This window comes from Cydia strobilella, chromosome 25 (genome assembly GCF_947568885.1).
Source record: "Cydia strobilella chromosome 25, ilCydStro3.1, whole genome shotgun sequence".
In the NCBI taxonomy this organism is placed as follows: Eukaryota; Metazoa; Arthropoda; class Insecta; order Lepidoptera; family Tortricidae; genus Cydia; species Cydia strobilella.
Genome location: NC_086065.1, coordinates 168,167 through 189,080, shown reverse-complemented (window position 1 = coordinate 189,080; position 20,914 = coordinate 168,167). Strand labels below are relative to the sequence as shown.

The window sequence follows — 20,914 nt, the reverse complement described above, 5'->3', positions numbered from 1 at the left end:
AGTCAGACCACGCTCACTTTTCATGCGAAGTACTACGTCAAGTATGGAGCTTAAAAAAGGGATTTATGTGCATTTTTATTGCCAAGTTTGTGCAAAGTTAGCGTGGTCACAGTCCGGTATGCTGCTGACTGTATGCGGGACTTATTTAAGAAGATTTGACAAACATGAATCTGATTTATACCATTCGCATTATCCGTTGTAAATATACCTTGTTTGGTAAATTTATTGTAATTACTTTCTTATTGTAACTTTAGACAAGGAATTGCTATAGTAAAATAAAATAATAGGGTCTTACCGGTGAAAGCGGCAACGTATCCTAGTTCAATTAGACACAGAAATGATCTTAAAATGTTTTTGCAAAATTATAAACATGAAACGGCCTCAAATTGACTTAAAAAGATTTTATCCTCATTCTTAACTACTTCACTGGCTCAGTCTCAAAAAAGATCTTGGCCTCCGACACAAGAGAGGGCCACTTCACGCCTTTAAACTTTTATATATAAAAAAGCGAGGTAAATTTTAAACACAAAAAACAAAAAAAGCGGAATTAGAATACAAATATAATGTAATATTTTCCATGTAATTAATGTTGCCGCTTATCGTAATCCATCGAATCTTCCGCGCTACTTCCAGAAAAAGTCTAACTCGAATGATTTATTGTAAATAATTGAGGTCTGTATCTGTCACCGACACGTCCAGTGGCGTTACAACAAAACAGGCCACAAGCCCTTGAGCGTCTCCACAAAAGGGACCAAAGGAGAATTTAAACTGTCGCGAGTCATACTAACATTAACCTAATTTTACCTGCGGTTTCACTCACGTCGTATCACTCCCGTGACATGTTTCGGAGAACCTAGGGCTCCATTTTCAAGCACTAACAGTGCATGAGCAGCGGTCACGATAGCCGCGCGCCGCATACCAGGGATGTTGCGAATATTCGCATCCGCATCCGCAACCGCGGAACTTCCGCATTATTTTCAACATCCGCATCCGCAGAAAATCGATGCGGAACTTAATGCGGATTGCGGATGCGGATGTGGAACAGGTAGGTACAGGAACGTCTTAGCGGCGGCGTAAGTGCTAGGTAATTTCGTCATTAGCCAATAGGAATCTCGTTTCGTTTTTGTTATTCGTCGATCGAGCACTTTAGCCTATGACGGACAGCGACAAGAAGTGAAAAGTTTGTTTTATTTGGACTTTAGTATAGTAATGCGATTGTGGGGCAACTATATTCTTGTTCGAATACTAAGTTTCTTTTTTTTTAATAAAAATTACTAAAGTGTAATATTTGACGTTTTTTATGTGCCTAATGTCGACATCCGCATCCGCATCCGCGGATGTGAGCCCTTAAAATCTGCATGTCAAAAATCGGCATCCGCAACATCCCTGCCGCATACCTAGATTGCGCGAGTGACTAAATAAAAATACGCGTGTTAGGTAAATTTAGCTTAAGATCTAACATTATTTGGCATGATAGTGGCATCATTCCACTGGATATAACGAGTACGACCACGATTTTTTTTCAGAATTGCTTGCTAAGCAAAGCAAAGCTTGTCTTATTGCAAATATCTCTGAAAGAGACCAATTCTTTCGGCGATACACCGTGGTAGAGTCGGTACACAGTAACAGATTAAAAGCCTCCATATTAGTTCTTAAGAGAAACTATTAGACTGATTTTGTATGATTTATTGACTTGAAATTGTATTTATTTTCTTATGTATTTAACTTGATTTATCGGATTGTAATTGGAGATCAACGAAATATTCTCAACAAAATGCTTCATAGAAATGATGGTATCAAATTATCAATGGTTATGTAGTTGCCATTCTTAACAATAGATGGCGTTTTATAAGAACGCTCGAACGTTTCCGATTGTACAATGAGCATCAAAAGTAGCGGATAAGAAAACGGGTCAAAAGTATCCACCATTATTTAACAGCTTCAAAATGATATGTCTCTATATAGACTATTGTAATGTTACAATTAGATTGTAACAGATACTATTACACGCGAAATGTAGAGATATATCTATATTTATAAAAGTATTCCACAACGCACCAAAATCTACAATTTGGTGCGTTGTTTCATCCGCTACTATTGATGCTGTATTACATGTTACAAGGCCTTTATAAAACGATGCCATGGACAAAATGTTACGGCACCACTTAAATTATGAGTTGGCCTCTGTTATCTACTGTACGCATTCATTGTCAGTCCACAGTGTCCACATCCGTTTCTTCCTACGAACACCAACAGATTACGTTTTATATAAACACGCCATCTATGGATCAGAATGGCAACTAACATTAGGATAGTGCAGTCAAAGAAATAGTTGGATACTATCCTCTGTACATATTAATATTTTGTCTCTGTCTGTCCGTTACAATCTGTCGAGCGATCGCTCCCACCTCGTTGAGACTGCTCCAAATTTCTAATTAATTTAATTAATTAATGTATGGGTTTAGTTGTAATTTCGCATTGGATTGTACATTTTTCTGCCACTGCGTGCGCCATACTCTGTACAACAATAAACTTGTATTATTTATTGATTGTCATTTCTTTTATTTTCCTTTATCCAAAACTAGGCTAACCCTGCGAAACACTCTTATACTTAACTCGTTCAGCGGCAGTTACGGCTATAGCCGTAGATATTTGTCTTTATGGTTTAGCAGTACGGTTATCACCGTAAGTACCGCCACCGAACGTGTTTATTTATTTTAAACTTTATTGCACATCAAAAAAAAGTACAAATGGCGGACTTAATGCCTCATGGCATTCTCTACCAGTCAACCACAGACCATAGATAGTCTTTAAGATAAACCTCTGTACAATACTTTTTTCAATAAATTATTTGTATTTGTATAGGGCCAAACAGAAAAATGTCAAGGTGGGTGAAGTGAGAAGCGTTTAACCTTTTCGACGCCAATGACGAATATATTGGCACCACAGGTCCAACGCCAAAGACCGATTAATCGGTCAAAGACCACAGAGCAACATACCATAGACGTAGGGTTTTGCACGTAGGTGCATGTGCATAAAGTTCAAATTCAGTTTTGACACTTCGGTGACGTGGCGTCCGAGTGACAGCTTTAATGTTTGACACGGCGTCGAAAAGGTTAAAAGCAATAAAGTAATACATAATGCTATACCTTATCCAGATATTTAATATTAAATACATAAACATTTAATTAAAAAAAAAAACAAAAAAAAGGTAATATAGGACACTATCACACAAATAAAACTACTTAACTACGTAAAATAATAAGGCACTTTATTGTGATGAATAATTACAAAAAGGTATTCTTTCAAAATTTTAAATAAGATCCTAAGAATACAAATACTTAATAATATTATCTTACTGCCTTAGAACATCCTTATTTTATATCTAAAAAATAAACAGATTCGTATCGACAATGTTTCTATTCCAAACTTGCTTAATACTACATTTCTCTCTCACAGCAATAATATGTGTCGTTTTAAAGCAAAAGGTACCACATTGTCGTTTGCCATTAGGATGCTCTGACAGGTTATTCGTATAAAGATACAGTCGCCATCAGATATATCGGAGCGGCCAAGGTGCTCACAAATATCTGAACACGCCTCTATTGTCAAGGCGCTAGGTGCGTGTTCAGATACTTTTGAGCACCTCGGCCGCTCTGATATATCTGATGGCGACTGTACAAGCAATTTTTAGTCGTTATACGTTTACGTCGTACATTTTGCTTGAAAACGTCACATATTATAACGTTATAGGCGTTCCAAAATAATTGAAGCGCTTAAATTAAACAGTTGCACCTACTCGTATAATCGTGTCTAGACGAGTACAAGCGAAAACGAAAACGAGATAAGTTTATGTTCTTAACAACGATTCTAAAAAAGATGAATTACAAAGATTAATCAACAAAACAGATTAATTCGTGGGTAATGAAATAAACATGGAAGATTTTTTTGTGCTAGTTAGTGTGAGAAAAACTTATCTATAGTTATATTTATTTATTGTCGTTTATATATCTCTGACGTCTTCCAACGGCTATAACAACGCGGCTATAACAACATTTTTATTTTCAGCCGAATTAACAATAGTTATTTGTGCAACAAGAGAGGAAAGTTTGTTTTTCTTGCGAGTGTTTATTTTGAGTCCCGAGAAAGCGAAAGATTATATAATTGAATCACGAGCGAAGCTAAGTTAGAATCTTGAGCGTAGCGAGGGACTCAAAAACACGAGATGTAAAATAACTTTGCTCTCGTGTTGCACACATAATTTTTCACCTCAATAGTGAGAACATATTAAAGGTTAAAATGTATTTCGAGTTACACAGAATAAGACAGAAAAAAAAAGTATGAAGTGGCAGTTCATGGCCTTCACTAAATTAAAAACCTACTTTGTTCAATCCCTGGAGCGAGGAAAGTTGCACTTTCTTCACTCCCTGGAGTGACGAAAGTAGGCTTGTTCGAGCTGCTGAGGTGAAAAATACATAGGTATATATCTCCTAATATCAGTGCATTTCTACTTTGTGCTATATGTAGGTATTATGTACCTGAACAGTACAGTTATTTTTATTTATTTTGCTTTGGTATGTTTGGTTTGTTTAGTGTTTGTTAATACTTATTTTACGCGATTAAGTCCCGTCGTTGTAAATAATAATTGGTATGTTTGTTTGTGTAAACTGTAAACTAACAGAATATGGGCCGACAGTCCTGAAATAAAGACTTCAATTACAATTTAAGAAGACAAATATAACTATTCAATTCAATACCCACTTATAGGCACCGAACCAAATCATCGAACATTTGAAATATTCATAAATCGTAATATATCTATATTATATACCTAGTTAACATGTTTCTTCATCTTTATGTACACAATTCTATAAAAATGACGGAATTATCAAAGTAAATAAGTACTGGTAAAATTTAAAAAAACCGGCCAAGTGCGAGTCGGACTCGCGTTCCAAGGGTTCCGTATATTACACAATTTAAGCAATGTTTTTTTATGTGAAATGTCTAAAAACCCGCAGAGGTCGGATCAAAAACTAAGTAATTAAGTCCGACTCACGCTTGACTGCACATTTCTAATAGGTTTTCCGGTAATGTATAGGTAAAGATCTATTTTGTTTATTTTTTACAAAATTTTAGCCCCAGTAGTTTCGGAGATAAAGGGGGGGGGGGGGGAAATTGTCATTTTTTGCCTATTTTCTTGAATAACTTCTAAATTGTTTATCCTAAAATTATAAAATATATATATTTGAGATTGTCACAATAAGCTCTTTCATTTGATATATAACACGATATAGTTTGAAAAACTTTATTTTTAATTTTCTCATTTACCCCCCAAAAGTGGCCCCCATGTTTAAAATTCATTTGTTTGCGTTACATGTCCGTCTTTGGGCCACAAACTTACATATGTATACCAAATTTCAACTTAATTGGTCCAGTAGTTTCGGAGAAAATAGGCTGTGACAGACGGACAGACAGACAGACGGACGAGTGATCCTATAAGGGTTCCGTTTTCTCCTTTTGAGGTACGAAACCCTAAAAAATAAAGGAACGTAAAGTTTAGGTACCTACCGTAATTGCGCATTTTAGAAGCAATTTTCTTAAATTTATCTTCTGTGCGAAAATTGTTATCAATTTTTAACGTGCGTTTTAGACAACTTTTATTCCAACAGGCAACTAATAGAAAGTGTCATTCACGATGACGCTCAAATTTGTCAAATGTAACCCTTAATAGCATGACAATACTTTCGTGAATGAAACTATTTATAATACTCATAGCGACAATTCTAACAATTCAAACACAATAAGGTTGCGTTGTGTTATCACAGAGTTCGTATTGTCACCTGTGTCCATCATCAGATCAGCTCGATGGTGCCATAATATTACATTGTCACCTAACATACGAGTATAGTTAACGCTATCTCTACTGATCTCGTTCACTTACCTGTACTAACAATGGCATTCTGTTAAACAAAAGTCATTATTTCTTTTGTGTGAGCGTGTGGCCTTTTTGTGGGTCACGCTCAGGCACAAAGGCCACGCGCTCCCACAAAAGAAATAATGGCTTTTGTTTAACAGAATGCCATTGTTAGTACAGGTAAGTGAACGAGCTCAGTAGAGATAGCGTTAACTATATAGTAATATGAATGTAAAGTTTCAGCTCAATCGAATAATGGGAAGTGCTTCTAAATAATTTAGCTTGCAAGATTTGACCCGAACACATAGTCAGGGTCAGCCGCGTTCGAGGGAATCCAGTACTGTCACACTGGTTTAATAGGGTTGGCAACTTTCAAAGGTTCGCAGAGATGGCGCTATCATAGCTTGCCCCTTTTTAGGGTTCCGTACCTCAAAAGGAAAAAAAACGGAACCCTTATAGGATCACTCGTGCGTCTGTCTGGCTGTCCGTCTGTCACAGCCTATTTTCTCCGAAACTACTGGACCAATTAAGTTGAAATTTGGTACACATATGTAATTTTGTGACCCAAATATGGACATGTAACGTAAACAAATTAATGTTGAACACGGGGGCCACTTTTGAGAAAATTAAAAAATAAAGTTTGTCAAACTATATCGTGTTAGAGTTTTGAATGATTCACGGTTAGTTTCACTAGACTTATATTGACCGGGATATAGACCGTGATTACCTTTTGTATTATTTGTGAGCTCCCGATATTTCGACGCAGTTACATGCATCATGTTCACGGGTGACTGAAATATCGGGAGCTCACAAATAATACAAAAGGTAATCACGGTCTATATCCCGGTCAATATAAGTCTAGTATATCGTGTTACATATCAAATGAAAGAGCTCATTGTGATAATCTCAAATATATGTTTTTTATAATTTTGAGATAAATAGTTTAGAAGTTATTCAAGAAAATAGGCAAAAAATGTCCATTCCTCCCCCACCCCCCCTTTATCTCCGAAACTACTGGGTCAAAAATGTTGAAAAAAATACACAAAATAGATCTGTACCTATAAATCACCGGAAAACCTATTAGAAATGTGCAGTCAAGCGTGAGTCGGACTTAATTACTTAGTTTTTGATCCGACCTCTGCGGGTTTTTAGACATTTCACTTAAAAAAACATTGTTTAAATTGTGTAATGTACGGAACCCTTGGAACGCGAGTCCGACTCGCACTTGGCCGGTTTTTTCTATGAGATTTGGCTTAGAGGGCTGGCATCCAGGGCATTAAAAAAAAAAAAAATTACACAATTCTAGGGATTGACAGGGCAAGCTATGCTAGACGTACTCTATGAGTAACCACAGTTGAAACCGTAGAAAACCGTACACAATACGTACAAATAAAAGCATGCAAACTTGTAAAAAATAGAGACGTTATAACGTTATAACAAATTTAATAAGGGTACGGATCTCTCAAAAGACTTGTCTTCTCTATACAAATGGTAATAAGCTTCTGCAAAAGTCATGTCCATGTCAAGCTCTGATTGGTCAAACGAGTCGTGTTCCATCCGCCACGGTCCTTTCTCTCGCACTGATTGGTCAAACGAGTCGTGTTCCATCCGCCACGGTCCTTTCTCTCGCACTGTTTGGTCAAACGAGTCGTGTTCCATCCGCCACGGTCCTTTCTCTCGCACTGATTGGTCAAACGAGTTGTGTTCCATCCGCCACGGTCCTTTCTCTCGCACTGTTTGGTCAAACGAGTCGTGTTCCATCCGCCACGGTCCTTTCTCTCGCACTGTTTGGTCAAACGAGTCGTGTTCCATCCGCCACGGTCCTTTCTCTCGCACTGTATCCTTTGTTTTTTTTGTGGATAGCGGTTTCAATATCACTTGGTCCCCGGATCGTTTTAGTGCAAATTCTAAAATAAACGGTTTTATCGGTTTTTTCTTACACGGTTGTTTCTTACACGGTTTTTTCTTACACGGTTTTTTCTTACACGGTTTTTTCTTACACGGTTTTTTCTTACACGGTTTTTTCGTGGATTTTTTCACGCATGTTTTACGAGATGGTTTCAAGGTGACTTCGGGCGATGTTGGCGTATCTGGTATCGGCGCCGATTGTGTTAAGAAAGAGTTTAACGTTGGATTTAAAAGAGTTGATGTTTGTAGTATAGGCGTGAATTTTGATGGAATGGATTGTTTTTTTTTTAACTTATTTACGTCCACTATATACCGTGTTGGTGAGTAGGTATCGCTATATATTGAACATATTTGGTCTAAATCGGTTGAATAGCTTGGTGTCGATGCAAACGGTTCTAAAATGGGTTCAAGTTTGGGTGTTAACATTGTCGGCGAGATTAGTATCTGCGCGAAAGGTTCCGCCGTGGGTTCAGATTTAGGTGTGATCGGCTGGTCTGGTGCTGGCGTGGGTTCCAGTTTGGATGTATACATTTCCGGCGGGTATTGTACCGGCGTGAATGGTTCCAGTTTGGGTGTTAACGGCAGCAGGTTAGGTACCGGTACGAAAGATTTCAGCGCGGGTTTAGGTTTGGATATTAGTGTCTGCGGTAATGGTATCGGCACGGGTTCAGGTATTTGTGCGAATGTGATCGGCGGGACCGGTACGGCTAATTTAAGCGCGAGTTTAGGTTTGGGTGTTACCAATGCCGGCTCGAGTTCAGGTGTGAGTATGACAATCGGTGGATTTGGTACTAACGAGGATGGTTCCGGCGTGGGCTCTGGTTTGGGTGTTAGCGTGGGCAGGGTTGGTAGCGGCACCGGCGCGGCTGGTATCGGCGTGGATCCAGGTCTGGGTAACCTGATCGGCGGATTCGGTATCAGCACTGGTAGTTTCGACGTGAGTACAGGTTTGGTTATCTTTATCGGCGGGTTCGGTATCAGTGCTGATGGTTTCGACACGGGATCAACTGAATGTTTCGGCGATGGTGCCGATTTGGGTGTTAACATCGTCGAAGGTTTTGGTATCGGCGTGACTGTTGAAACTCGGCACGTGTCAAACATGTTTTCAGGCCAATTTTGTGTCTCTATATTTTTGGTTGTCATATTCTTTGTTGATACATCTTGTGATTCCGGGCCCGTGTGTAAATTTTGTTCTGATTCTGTTTCTAGCATCAGATTCGAGATGGAATTGAAAGCAACATTTAAATTCCTTATTTGTCCATCTTTCTGCAAATTATTTTGACAATCTTGAAACAAATTCCTATCTTGAGACGGCAAGTAGGAGTCAGAATGATTTATTAAACCATGTTGCCGGAGCTGCTGGTCGATTGAAGAGTTCTGACAAGGAGTACTTGATAGGGCATGAGTTTTCGCTGTTGATTCAGATGAACCGAGGACTGGTATTTTTGGTAACACAGATTGGTTGTTGTCGATCGTATTTAGGAGTCGCTTGGTTCGGGCGGGACGATACTGAAAGAGAATAAATGCATAAATTGTTGCTTTTTTGTTTTAATTTGATAAAACCAACAATATTAATAGCTTAAGACATTTATTTTTATTAATCATTTATTTTAGATGATTATTAATAGAATCATACAACTGGGCATGGTTTTGTGTTGAAGGCGGGAACTGTTAGCACACATCCTATTATTAAAAAATGCAAAAAAGCTTACTTGTCGAATAACTCTTAGTGTTTCTGCTTCTGCCACTAGAGGCGCCACCTCCGCTGTCAATATACATCTATTATCTTTACGCACTTTCTCTATATCCGGTAATTTCACCTTTCTCGTCTTTCTACCCTTTCCATCTACCCTTGCTAAAGATACCTCGCAAGCCTTGCATTGTTTCAAAAGTGCTTTGTTCTTTTCATAGAATTCGGTGGAAGGTCCTGTGGTTTTTTGAGGTTTTTGACTCGGTGACGATTTGTTGATGGATTTTAAGTCGAGTCTTTGCAATGAGACTACTGGACGCTTCAACAGTTTGAGATCTATAAATAAATAAAAATACATAACAATTACAAAATGGAAAATACAATCTTACATTTGTAACATCGCATTTCTGTTTACCCCCAATGTTTGAAAAATTAAGAATTGAGAATTTCCATCTTGTTTCTACTCAGAACTCAGAATCACGAGCCCTTTCTATTTTTACCGGTTAAAAATTCCATTTGGTCACTTAACACAAATAATTTTATGAAATTTTGGGGACACTTTTCTCTTATAAGAACCAAAAGGGCTCGTGATTCTGAGCAGAAATATGTAATATTAAAAAAAAAACTAAAATGCAAGGGGGTACAACAATAAATATATAAATGCCCACATAAAACTTAAAAAAAAGGTAAATATCACTTACCTAATAAGTCCGAAATCTCCAAATATTTCGCTAGTACTCGCCTATAGTAGTAGTATGAATAATAGTCGACATTTCCAACACTTATAGGGTCACTGTCACCATCAGTACTATCACTGCCGTCATTTCTAAAAATCTCTGCATTATTATGAAAACTGGCTTTTTGAACATCTCTTTCACTCCAAACTTTTGATATTACTATATTCGTCGAGTTTTCTTCAGAGTCATCTATATTGTTATTGTCATTAGCCTTAGCCGGTTTTAAAGAATCATCTTCATTTTGTTCAAATGGCATTACATTGTCACCGTCTATATCCCTTTCAATTTTGCAATCAGTAAATATTTTGTATTTTGTTTGTCCTGCTATTTCATGAAGATTTTTAACATTTCCCGTGTTTTCTTCATTTCTAAAAATATCTGCATTTTTATCAGCATTGCCCATTTGCACATCAAATATAGTTTTAACGTCCTCGTCGCTTTCATATACAATCATTGCGTCGACATTATTCAAGTCTATATCTTTCATCGCTTCTACAACATCTGCTTTGGGACTCGGAGTATCATCGTCTATTTCAATTATCTCTGGTTTTAGTTTTATATCTGTTTTATCAATTTCTTTTCTACAGATTTTTTTGCTTTGATGGATATTGTCTGTATTAACACAATGAGGTTTTTCTTTATTGTTAGAACTAACAAGTGTTCGATCAGGAGCAGTAATTTTATCAGCAGTAAGTTCATCTTTAGATTTGACATGTACGTCGTCTTTCCTTCCTAACCTATCATCGGCCTCGGAATGTTTTCTTGGAGCCACTGTTGATAAAAAAGTAATGTGATAATCATTAAGTCTTTTTTTTTTCAGACAAACCGTCTTTGTTATATGTAGATAACTTTTGTTTCTATTATTTCATGAAAATACAAGTTACAAAAAAATGAATAAAATTCCGAATTGCCGTTGACAATCAAGCAGAAGCATTAAAGGTTATTTCCTGTTATTGCCACCACCAATAATTTTAAAAAAAACCGGCCAAGTGCGAGTCGGACTCGCCCACTGAGGGTTCCGTACTTTTTAGTATTTGTTGTTATAGCGGGAACAGAAATACATCATCTGTGAAAATTTAAACTGTCTAGCTGTGACGGTTCATGAGATACAGCCTGGTGACAGGCAGACGGACAGCGAAGTCTTAGTAATAGGGTCCCGTTTTTACCCTTTTGGTACGAAACCCTAAAAATACAAACACAGTTGTTCCCAGTCGTAAAAGGTGAGTAATAGTAACATCTGGGAATAAACGAACCAACTGTAAAACAAAAATGGAAAAACTATTTTTATTTTATTTGACATTGTTAAAATTATTTATTAATTAATCGATTGCTTGTTTAAATTGTTTTTAAATTGTGTATTGCTTGACATTTGTATAATTATAATCAATTGTTATTTTCCACTTGCCGATCATAATATAAATTCGTATAGATTAGTGTAAGAATAATTTATATTGTAATTTAATATTCTGAAATAAATAAATCTAAATCTGTTAACGTTTGCGTGCTTGCGTGCGTGGGTACGTGTGTGTGTGTGTGTGTGTGTGTGTGTGTGTGTGTGTGTGTGTGTGTGTGTGTGTGTGTGTGTGTGTGTGTATGTACTCACTGCTAGAATGCTTCTGGCGCACTTCAGACTTTGCTTGTTTCGGTTTGCATTGTATGGCCGGTTTTGCTCGAGGGCTCGGTAATGTCTGTCGGACAAAATGAAATAACTGTGTTATTAGGCAAATAGCGGCCCAATGATAGACCTTATAAACTATTAATGTTGTGTTCGGGTAACGCGACAGTTAATCATGAAATGAAATTACGTAAACGGATTATATCACGTATAATGAAATTAAAATACATCCTAACGTCGAACCCTTTACTGCTTTCGTAATACGTAGTCAACGGGACGGGATGGGAGGTGTGACCCATTGACCACAATACACCTTTTAAATAGTTCTTTTTGTGTCGATCCAGTTTTTGGACCCACAGAGCAACTAGTTAAATACTAAAATTATTTTAATTACTCAAAGCTAACAATTATCGGACACTGACAAAGAAATAAAACAAAGATGGATAAACAAAGGGACAGTGCCGACAAGGAAACAAATCACAGATGGATAGAAATAATTGGCCGGTCCGACAAAGGCAAGGATATTTTACTACATTTTTACAAGCTTATCCCTAAAACGGTTATCATAATAAACAGTTACGTTAAACAATTATAAAATGCACATTGCGCATAACGGGAAATGTTAAAATTTAATATATTTAATTATTTATTAAATACAATATAAGTTTGGGCCAATGTAGGACGCAGTCCCTAAAACCGGCCAAGTGCGAGTCGGACTCGCGTTCCAAGGGTTTCGCACATTACACAAATTAAACAATGTATTTTTTATGTGAAACGTGAGTGTAATGTCTTTAAAAAACCCATAAGGGTCGGATCAAAAACCAAGTAATTAAGTCTGACTCACGCTTAACTGCACATTTCTAATAGGTTTTCCTGTAATCTAAAGCTTAAGATCTATTTTGTGTATTTTTTTCAACATTTTAGACCCAGTAGTTTCGGAGATAAAGGGGCCGTGACAGACGGACAGACGGACGCACGAGTGATCCTATAAGGGTTCCGTTTTTTCCTTTTAAGGTACGGAACCCTAATTATTTTATTATTATTTATTTATTTGGGAAACATACAGCACATTATAATACAATAAGGTAAAAGATATAGTAAGAATATAGGCCAAAAGAGTTTCCACTTATAGTTAATACAAAATTCCTTTGCTCCGAAAAAAAAAGTACAATTATTAGGTATTTTGAATTTAAAGTTGAATTTGAATTTGAATTTAACAATAACATTGAGTAATAATAACAAGCATAATTTAGAATTTGGAAAATAACAAGCACAATTTTCAATTTAGAATTTGAAATCAAATAGGTACAATTACAATAACAATCATAACAATACAACACAAGATTACAATTTTATTACTAGCTACGAGTTAACGAAATTTGTCATTTATTATATTTTTTTATTTTGTTTGATGACAGAAACAAATTTATTACACCTATGCTGGAACAAATCAATGTGTGAATATTTCTTATTGTATATATTGCATGCTCTTGCTAAAAATTTGTTGTTTACATATTTTTTGCGAGTGAATGGAACTGATAGTAAAGCGGTGGACCGTGTACGATACGTAGGACATCTAAATGACACCTTGCTGAGAAGTTCTTCCGAATCAATTAAATTATTTAATATTTTGTACAAGAAAATTACATCCCGCTTTTCTCTTCTCACTTGCAAGGACTCAAATTTCTCGGGCTTAAAAGATTTGAATTTATACTTCATACGATTAAGAAACTTTTTTTGAACACTTTCTAATGAATTAATGTGCACTAAATAGTTGGGACTCCAAACTGTAGATGCGTATTCCAAATATGACCTTACATATGCATTATATAAAAGAAGTAACGTTGTGGGGTTTTTAAAATCTTTACTTTGCCTAAAAATGAAACCAAGCATTTTGTAGGCTTTAGATGTTATCTTATCTATGTGTGAAACCAATTGAATTTTACTGTCTAAATACACTCCCAAATCTCTAACCTCCGTAACTCTAGTAAGCTGTTGGTTTCCGATGGTATAATTAAAGTTTATAGGGTCAAGCTTCCGCGTAAATGTAATAATTGAACATTTATTTATGTTTAAGTACAGGTTATTACATAAACAATAGTTGTCCAATCTATTAAGGTCATCCTGCAAATTGACACAATCAGCCTCGGACTTCACAATGGTAAATATCTTAGTATCGTCAGCATACAATAATACTTTAGAATTCAAAAAACAGTCAATGACATCATTGATATATATGTTAAATAGTAGTGGTCCTAAATGCGAGCCCTGTGGGACCCCTGACGTAATAGGCACAAAACTAGAGGTGTATCCTTTGATAGTAACTGCCTGAGTTCTATCCCGCAAGTACGATGTGAGCCAACGCAACAAGTCTCCATGGATACCGAACATTTCAAGTTTATTTAATAAGACAGAGTGTGAAATTTTATCAAATGCCTTTGAGTAATCGGTATAGATAGCATCGACTTGGTAATTCTTGTCCATTGCGCTCAGAACATAATCAAGGAGCTCGCACAAATTAGACTCAGTTGACCGTTTATTAATGAAGCCATGCTGCTGCGTCATTAACATCGGTCTTATTGTTGGGTAGAGCGTGTCATAAACTATCTTTTCAAATAGTTTAGGAAGTATAGACAATTTGGAAATGCCGCGGTAGTTTCTAATATTATGTTTATCACCACTTTTAAAAGTAGGCACAATGATAGATTTTTTCCAAATATTTGGTAAGGACCCAGACCTAAGTGAAATGTTGTAGAGTAAACATACCGGTAATGCAAGAGACTTACTGCAACGTTTTAAAAACACAGGATGAATGCCATCCGGGCCACTGCCTTTGGATTCTTTTAATTTCTTCAAGTATTTTTCCACCAGAGGTGCGTCAATATGAACGCTATTAATAACACAATTTTGTGGGCTATTGACACTAGGCATGGAAGTTGAGATAGGTTCAAATACTGAATGAAAAAAGTCACTAAATAGATTAGCCGTGCTGACTCCATCGTTTGCCGTAATATTGTCTAAATAGAGCGAATCCGGAATACCAGTGCTATCCTTCCTGGATTTTATAAATGACCAAAACGACTTAGAGTTAACTTTTATATTATTTTCAGCCCTAGAGATAAATAAATTGTAGCAAGAAATTTCTTCGTTTTTTATTTTAGAGCGTAAATTAGAAAAAGCGTTATAGTCAGCTACTCGTCCATATATTTTCCATTTTTTGTGTATCTTGTTTTTTTTCTTAATTAACGTGATAAGATTACGGGAATACCAAGAAGGAAAATTACTTGGTTTTGTAACTGTTTTGGAGGGAACTAATTCTTGAATTATATTATTTATAGTGGTGTAAAAGTCATTGACTGCACTCTCGATATTATTAGTATCTAGTTGCGTCTCCCAATTGATTTCCCTCAATTTCAAATTAATTTTATTATAATCGGCGGCAAAAAATCGACGTACTACACGCGGTGCCGGTTTTAAAAGACGCTCAGTCGAACCAATTTCAATCGTTATACAAAGGACTGGGTGATGAGCGTCTATGGGTACAAGAGGGTCCGCGCTAGCTACCTCACACAAGTGATTAGAAAGGACTAGGTCCAGATGCCTACCGTTCTTATTAGAAATGTGATTATATTGTTCAAAGTTTGTAAATTGTAAAAATGCTGATAGCTGGGCTGTGAGGCTGTTAAAGTTAGGATTACCTAACCTAAGGCTACGAGGGCCCTGATCAAGTTGGCTCCAAACCGCATCTCCGATGTTAAAGTCACCTAGAACCAGAAATATATCATCGGGATAATCCGCATGTAAGTCAGACAAATACTCAAAAAATAGTGATTCGGAATCCATTAGTTCCTTACTTGGGGGGAAGTAACAAGTAAACAACCTTAATTTTTTAGATACTGGCCCTTGAGTTATATGAATATCAAGACATGTAACGTCGGCGTCCGGGAGCGCCACGAGAGGGCGCGCGCCGGCGCCGCGCGCGTCAGCCCGCAGGTCGCGGCGCACCGCTATCAACGTGCCGCCACCCCGCGTCACCCCTAGTCTCTCACAGTCTCGGTCCGTCCTGTACACGTTGTACCTCGAATCAAACAATTCTGAGTCATAAATGCCAGGAACCAGCCACGTTTCAGTAATACATATGAAGTCATAATTATATTTCAATAGATTTCGTAAAAATACAGTAGTTTTAGTCCTGAGTCCACGAGCATTTTGATAGTATAGCTTAAATCCCATTAAATAAAATTGATAAGATGATATTATAGTACGCATGTAAAGTTCGCTTATTTAATATTTGGTCCGTTAATAAAATATGTATGTACAAATTTTTTGTTAAGATTTTAAAATACTCTCGCAAAATAAATGCAAACGTAACTCGTAAACAAAGCACCACTATGATAAATACAAAACAACAGTAAGTAATAGTTTTGTTTCTGAAATACAAATATAGTTCAACCAATATGGATAAAAAAATTAATATTAATCCGAGAACATATCCTATAAACAAAAACGACAACATGGGCAGGGTCACGCTTATGTTATTTTGTTTAACGCTTCCTCAGTCGTAATGTACAGAATCGGTGAATTATCCGTCTTCCGCACCATCACCGTACAATTCCGGACCCAACAATACTTGTACTGCTTTTGAGTTTTTCTGAGTTGAGCCTGTTTAAGCAAGAACTTGTTGAATCCGGACAGGTGGTCATTAACGTATATGCGAGAGTCGTTGTCGGTAAATCCCACATCTTTAGCTTTTAAATTCTTTAGCTTCCGCAAAGAAGAGATAAAATCATCTTTTTTGTAGCGTGCCTGTAGTTTGACAATGATCGGCTTTGGTTTCCTACTGTCCGTGTCGTTTTTCACAGCAACGCGGGTCACAAAGTCGACGTCCGTCGCAACGTTAAGAGGGTAACCACTTAACCCTGCCAGCGAGTTCAAAATTGAGTATAGATTTTCGCCTCTGGCTTCAGGCACTCCGTTAATCTGGATGTTGGACCTCCTTACCCACTGTTCATTACTACGCATTTCTGCAACTATATTTTTTACGCTGGTTTTTAACTCATCTACTTCCGCTTTACAATTCTCTAGTCCAGTGACTCTAGACTCAATACTCTCAATCCGACTTGACATTTCCTGCAGTCTTGATTCAAGGCCGTTTTTCAAATCCGCCACATCAGATTTAACCTGGTTCATGTCTGCTTGGATTGCTTGGATGGCCGAAAACTGTGTTTGCAGCGCCGATACTTTAAGCAGAATACTATTTAATAACTCGGCGTGCTGATCAGACTGAGAGGGAGTATTATGCAATGACTGGAGCCTGTTAGGAGGAGTGGTCAGCGACTCACTCTGCAACACACTCGTGCCGTGTGCGTTGTTAGTTAACTTTGAATCGTCTAATGTGGCGTCCCAAGACATAACGGAGTCATCTAGTGTGACCTCGGCCCCGGCCCCGGCCCCGGTCACGGGGCCCCGGCCCGTCAACAGCACGGTGTTTACACCCATAACTGGCGTGCCATCGTTTCTTCGTCGTCGATTAGTCACTGAAGTGCAGAATGAGCAAAGCCATGATTTAACAACTTTGGTTATATATTCCTCTGATTGCAATGGTGATATGTCTAAGCATTTCAAGCAGTAGTATTTGCCGCAGCCCGTGCATTGTAATGAAGCGTTCGCCTCGACATTGGAATTGCAACCACTGCAAATCATTTTAAATTAAACTATATGACGTATGCTATAAAGTTCAAAAGCAAGAACAGCGTTGAAGTCGCTAGAGGTATCCGCTAGATTCGACCGAGTACGCTCAACGATCCGTGGCTCAGCGGTAACACGCGCGGCTGCGACGCAGCGAACCCGGGTTCAAATCCCACAAAAATACAAAAAGTATTATTGTTCATCAAATATCAACTTGCACAATTAACATAGTCACTGACACTTCACAGCTAAGTTCACACACGAAACCCACTCCATAAGAGCGGGACGTCCGACACAGTTCAATATGGCCGACGGCTTATATGGAGCTAATCCCACGAAAGACAAGGAGGGTCCGAGAAAACAGAATAAATTGAGAGAATTTATAAATTAACCCACAAAATTCAATTCAACAACCAGTTACACGTCCGCTCAGAGCAAAGGCGCGACGCAAAAAAAGCTAATAAATACCGTTTATTATTAGGAGTGATAGTTACCGTCGGCTCTGCCACCATCCCCGCGGTTACCAAGCCCCGCCATGACGGCAACTCGCTCTTCGCCACGTGGGGGTACCTGCGGTTACAACCGGGATTTATTTTCCACCTGTCCCTAATGGTAACAAATGCGGAAAAATTCGAAGTAGTTACCACCAATACGAGTTGGTGGTAACAACTGAGATTTTTATCCCGCCTGCCCCAGTGATAACAACTGGGTACAAATGGGAACAATCCCAGTTGTACCACTGATGACAACTTGGTGGTAACTAGTGGGAATAACCCATAATATACAATTAACTCTTGATAGTCCGGCACTTCGATGGTCCGGTAAACCTAGTAATCCGGCCCTGAAATATTGATATTGGGTCACACCAAACCAAAGTGACGGGTGGGACATTTTACCACTTTTTTACCTACACTTTGATTTATTTCTTCCTATCGACTAAAATATTTGTATTAAATACTATATAATCATATTAATCATAAACCCAAATACTCCATAGTAGTAGTTTTGATCATGCCGTCACAAGGTGCTGTCCCGCCCGTCACAAGGTGCTGTCCTGCCCGTCACAAGGTGCTGTCCCGCCCGCCACAAGGTGCTGTCCCGCCCGTCACAAGGTGCTGTCCCGCCCGTCACAAGGTGCTGTCCCGCCCGCCACAAGGTGCTGTCCCGCCCGTCACAAGGTGCTGTCCCGCCGTCACAAGGTGCTGTCCCGCCCGTCACAAGCTATGAGAAGCATTTTTATTATTTTTTTACAAATTGCATAAACTATACATGTACCTAATTCAGACAATCTCAGAAACAATATAGGTATAAAAAAGTTGTTTAAAAAAATTGCATACCTAGTTTGTTACAATTTCCGAAGTGTCTCAGTCTCGCACCATTTGATGTCCCACCCGTCACACTTCTAATACCATTTATGTATTTCACATAATACAAATTAAAAAAAACCTTTTTCAATGGTGAAGTATAAAATGATTATTTGTTGGGTTTATGATTAATATGATTATATAGTATTTAATACAAATGTTGTAGTCGATACGAAGTAATAAATGAAAGTGTAGGTAAAAAAGGAGTAAACATATGCACGTTCAAAAATGATTAAAATGCCAAAAACGATTAAAATTCGAATCAATTTGAAAATGAACTTTCCTTTAGATTTCAAAATCAATAGATTTCAATTTAAAACAGTTTATGAATTTTTCACGTGTGGTGTCGTTTTCGCTGGAACTACCCTATTGTTTATATTTTTTTAATACAGTTGCTCAAAAAGTGCTACTTTTCGTGGCTGTTTAGCGTGCGGAAAGTTGGTTTTCGCGAACTAGTGCTTTTTACTTTTCCAATTTTTTTAAATTTATTTGTTCCAATTCATGACTAAATATTGATGAGTGTTAATATTAGTTTCCTTTAAACGTCGTAATCAACATAAAAACCTATTGTTAATGTAAGAATACGAAAAAAATGCATATTTCATATTTTATTACTTACCTCTTCATCATTATAAGTATTAAACACGTTTATTTTTTAATGTTGAAAAACCGTTCTTAATAAGTTGTCTGAATGGAACGGATAGCCTGTCAAAGAAGAGGCGTAATTTCTTACAGCAAGAATGTTTTAAGTTTCCAAAGGCAACATTCGATATTGTTTTTATAAATATACGATACACAAATAATCGCAAATAACGATATTTAGGTAATAATAGTACAATGTTTTAATATTTACAATTGTTTCTGTCTTATAGAACATGCATTTGAAAAAAAAAACTTTCATTGAAGTGGGTTTCATAATAATAACAAAATCTATTCTAGTCGAATAAAAGCTAGAAAAACACCTCTTCATAATGTCAATGTCAATGATGTCACAGCATTAATAATATAAAAGTTTCGAATTCCATTCCTTACTTGTTGCTTTTCTTATTTTTTCGCAACTGTATTAAAAAACGTCGTTCGGTACACGAGCGGATATGTCATTCTTCACTCGTCCCGAGTCTTGCCACTCGCCTACGGCTCGTGGCAAGATATCTCGCTACTCGTGGAGTAATGACATACTTTCCGCACTAGCATCGAAATGTACTATTATGTCCAAGTTTACTATTTACGCTTACATTGAGTGTGACAATCTCTCTGGCCTTCTCTGTATTTACGCTTACATTGCCTTCTCTGGCTAAAAACAAAATGGACGTTCCTTTAGTTTTATTATTTTAGTAAAGTGTCATTGGTTGGGGTGGGGCTAGGTCGATTTGTGTAAGATAGTGTCCAAATATATATTGCTGACCTGTGGAGGATGGCGTGCAGCACGTAGGGCGTGGCGGGGAAGGCCGTGCGGCGGCGCGCGTGCTGCTTCATCTCCAGATATATATTGCTGACCTGTGGAGGATGGCGTGCAGCACGTAGGGCGTGGCGGGGAAGGCCGTGCGGCGGCGCGCGTGCTGCTTCATCTCCAGATATATATTGCTGACCTGTGGAGGATGGCGTGCAGCACGTAGGGCGTGGCGGGGAAGGCCGTGCGGCGGCGCGCGTGCTGCTTCATCTCCAGATATATATTGCTGACCTGTGGAGGATGGCGTGCAGCACGTAGGGCGTGGCGGGGAAGGCCGTGCGGCGGCGCGCGTGCTGCTTCATCTCCAGATATATATTGCTGACCTGTGGAGGATGGCGTGCAGCACGTAGGGCGTGGCGGGGATTGTCGTGCGGCGGCGCGCGTGCTGCTTCATCTCCAGATATATATTGCTGACCTGTGGAGGATGGCGTGCAGCACGTAGGGCGTGGCGGGGAAGGCCGTGCGGCGGCGCGCGTGCTGCTTCATCTCCAGATATATATTGCTGACCTGTGGAGGATGGCGTGCAGCACGTAGGGCGTGGCGGGGAA

General features: G+C 38.1%; 2 protein-coding genes across 2 annotated transcripts; both read right to left on the bottom strand.

Moving 5' to 3' along the window:
* Nucleotides 1-6,966: 6,966 nt before the first annotated feature.
* Nucleotides 6,967-20,392, bottom strand: LOC134752657 (uncharacterized). Its single transcript, XM_063688330.1, has 6 exons — nt 20,322-20,392; nt 18,047-18,122; nt 11,853-11,937; nt 10,214-11,020; nt 9,535-9,848; nt 6,967-9,331 (listed from the first exon to the last, which is right to left on the bottom strand). Exons 1-6 carry the CDS (start codon nt 20,390-20,392, stop codon nt 7,346-7,348), a joined length of 3,339 nt encoding a protein of 1,112 aa, XP_063544400.1. The 3' UTR covers nt 6,967-7,345.
* On the bottom strand, nt 16,228-17,530 carry LOC134752744 (uncharacterized). The gene has a single exon (XM_063688432.1). The coding sequence runs from the start codon at nt 17,361-17,363 to the stop codon at nt 16,395-16,397; it is 969 nt and encodes a 322-aa protein (XP_063544502.1). The 5' UTR covers nt 17,364-17,530; the 3' UTR covers nt 16,228-16,394.
* Nucleotides 20,393-20,914: the final 522 nt, after the last annotated feature.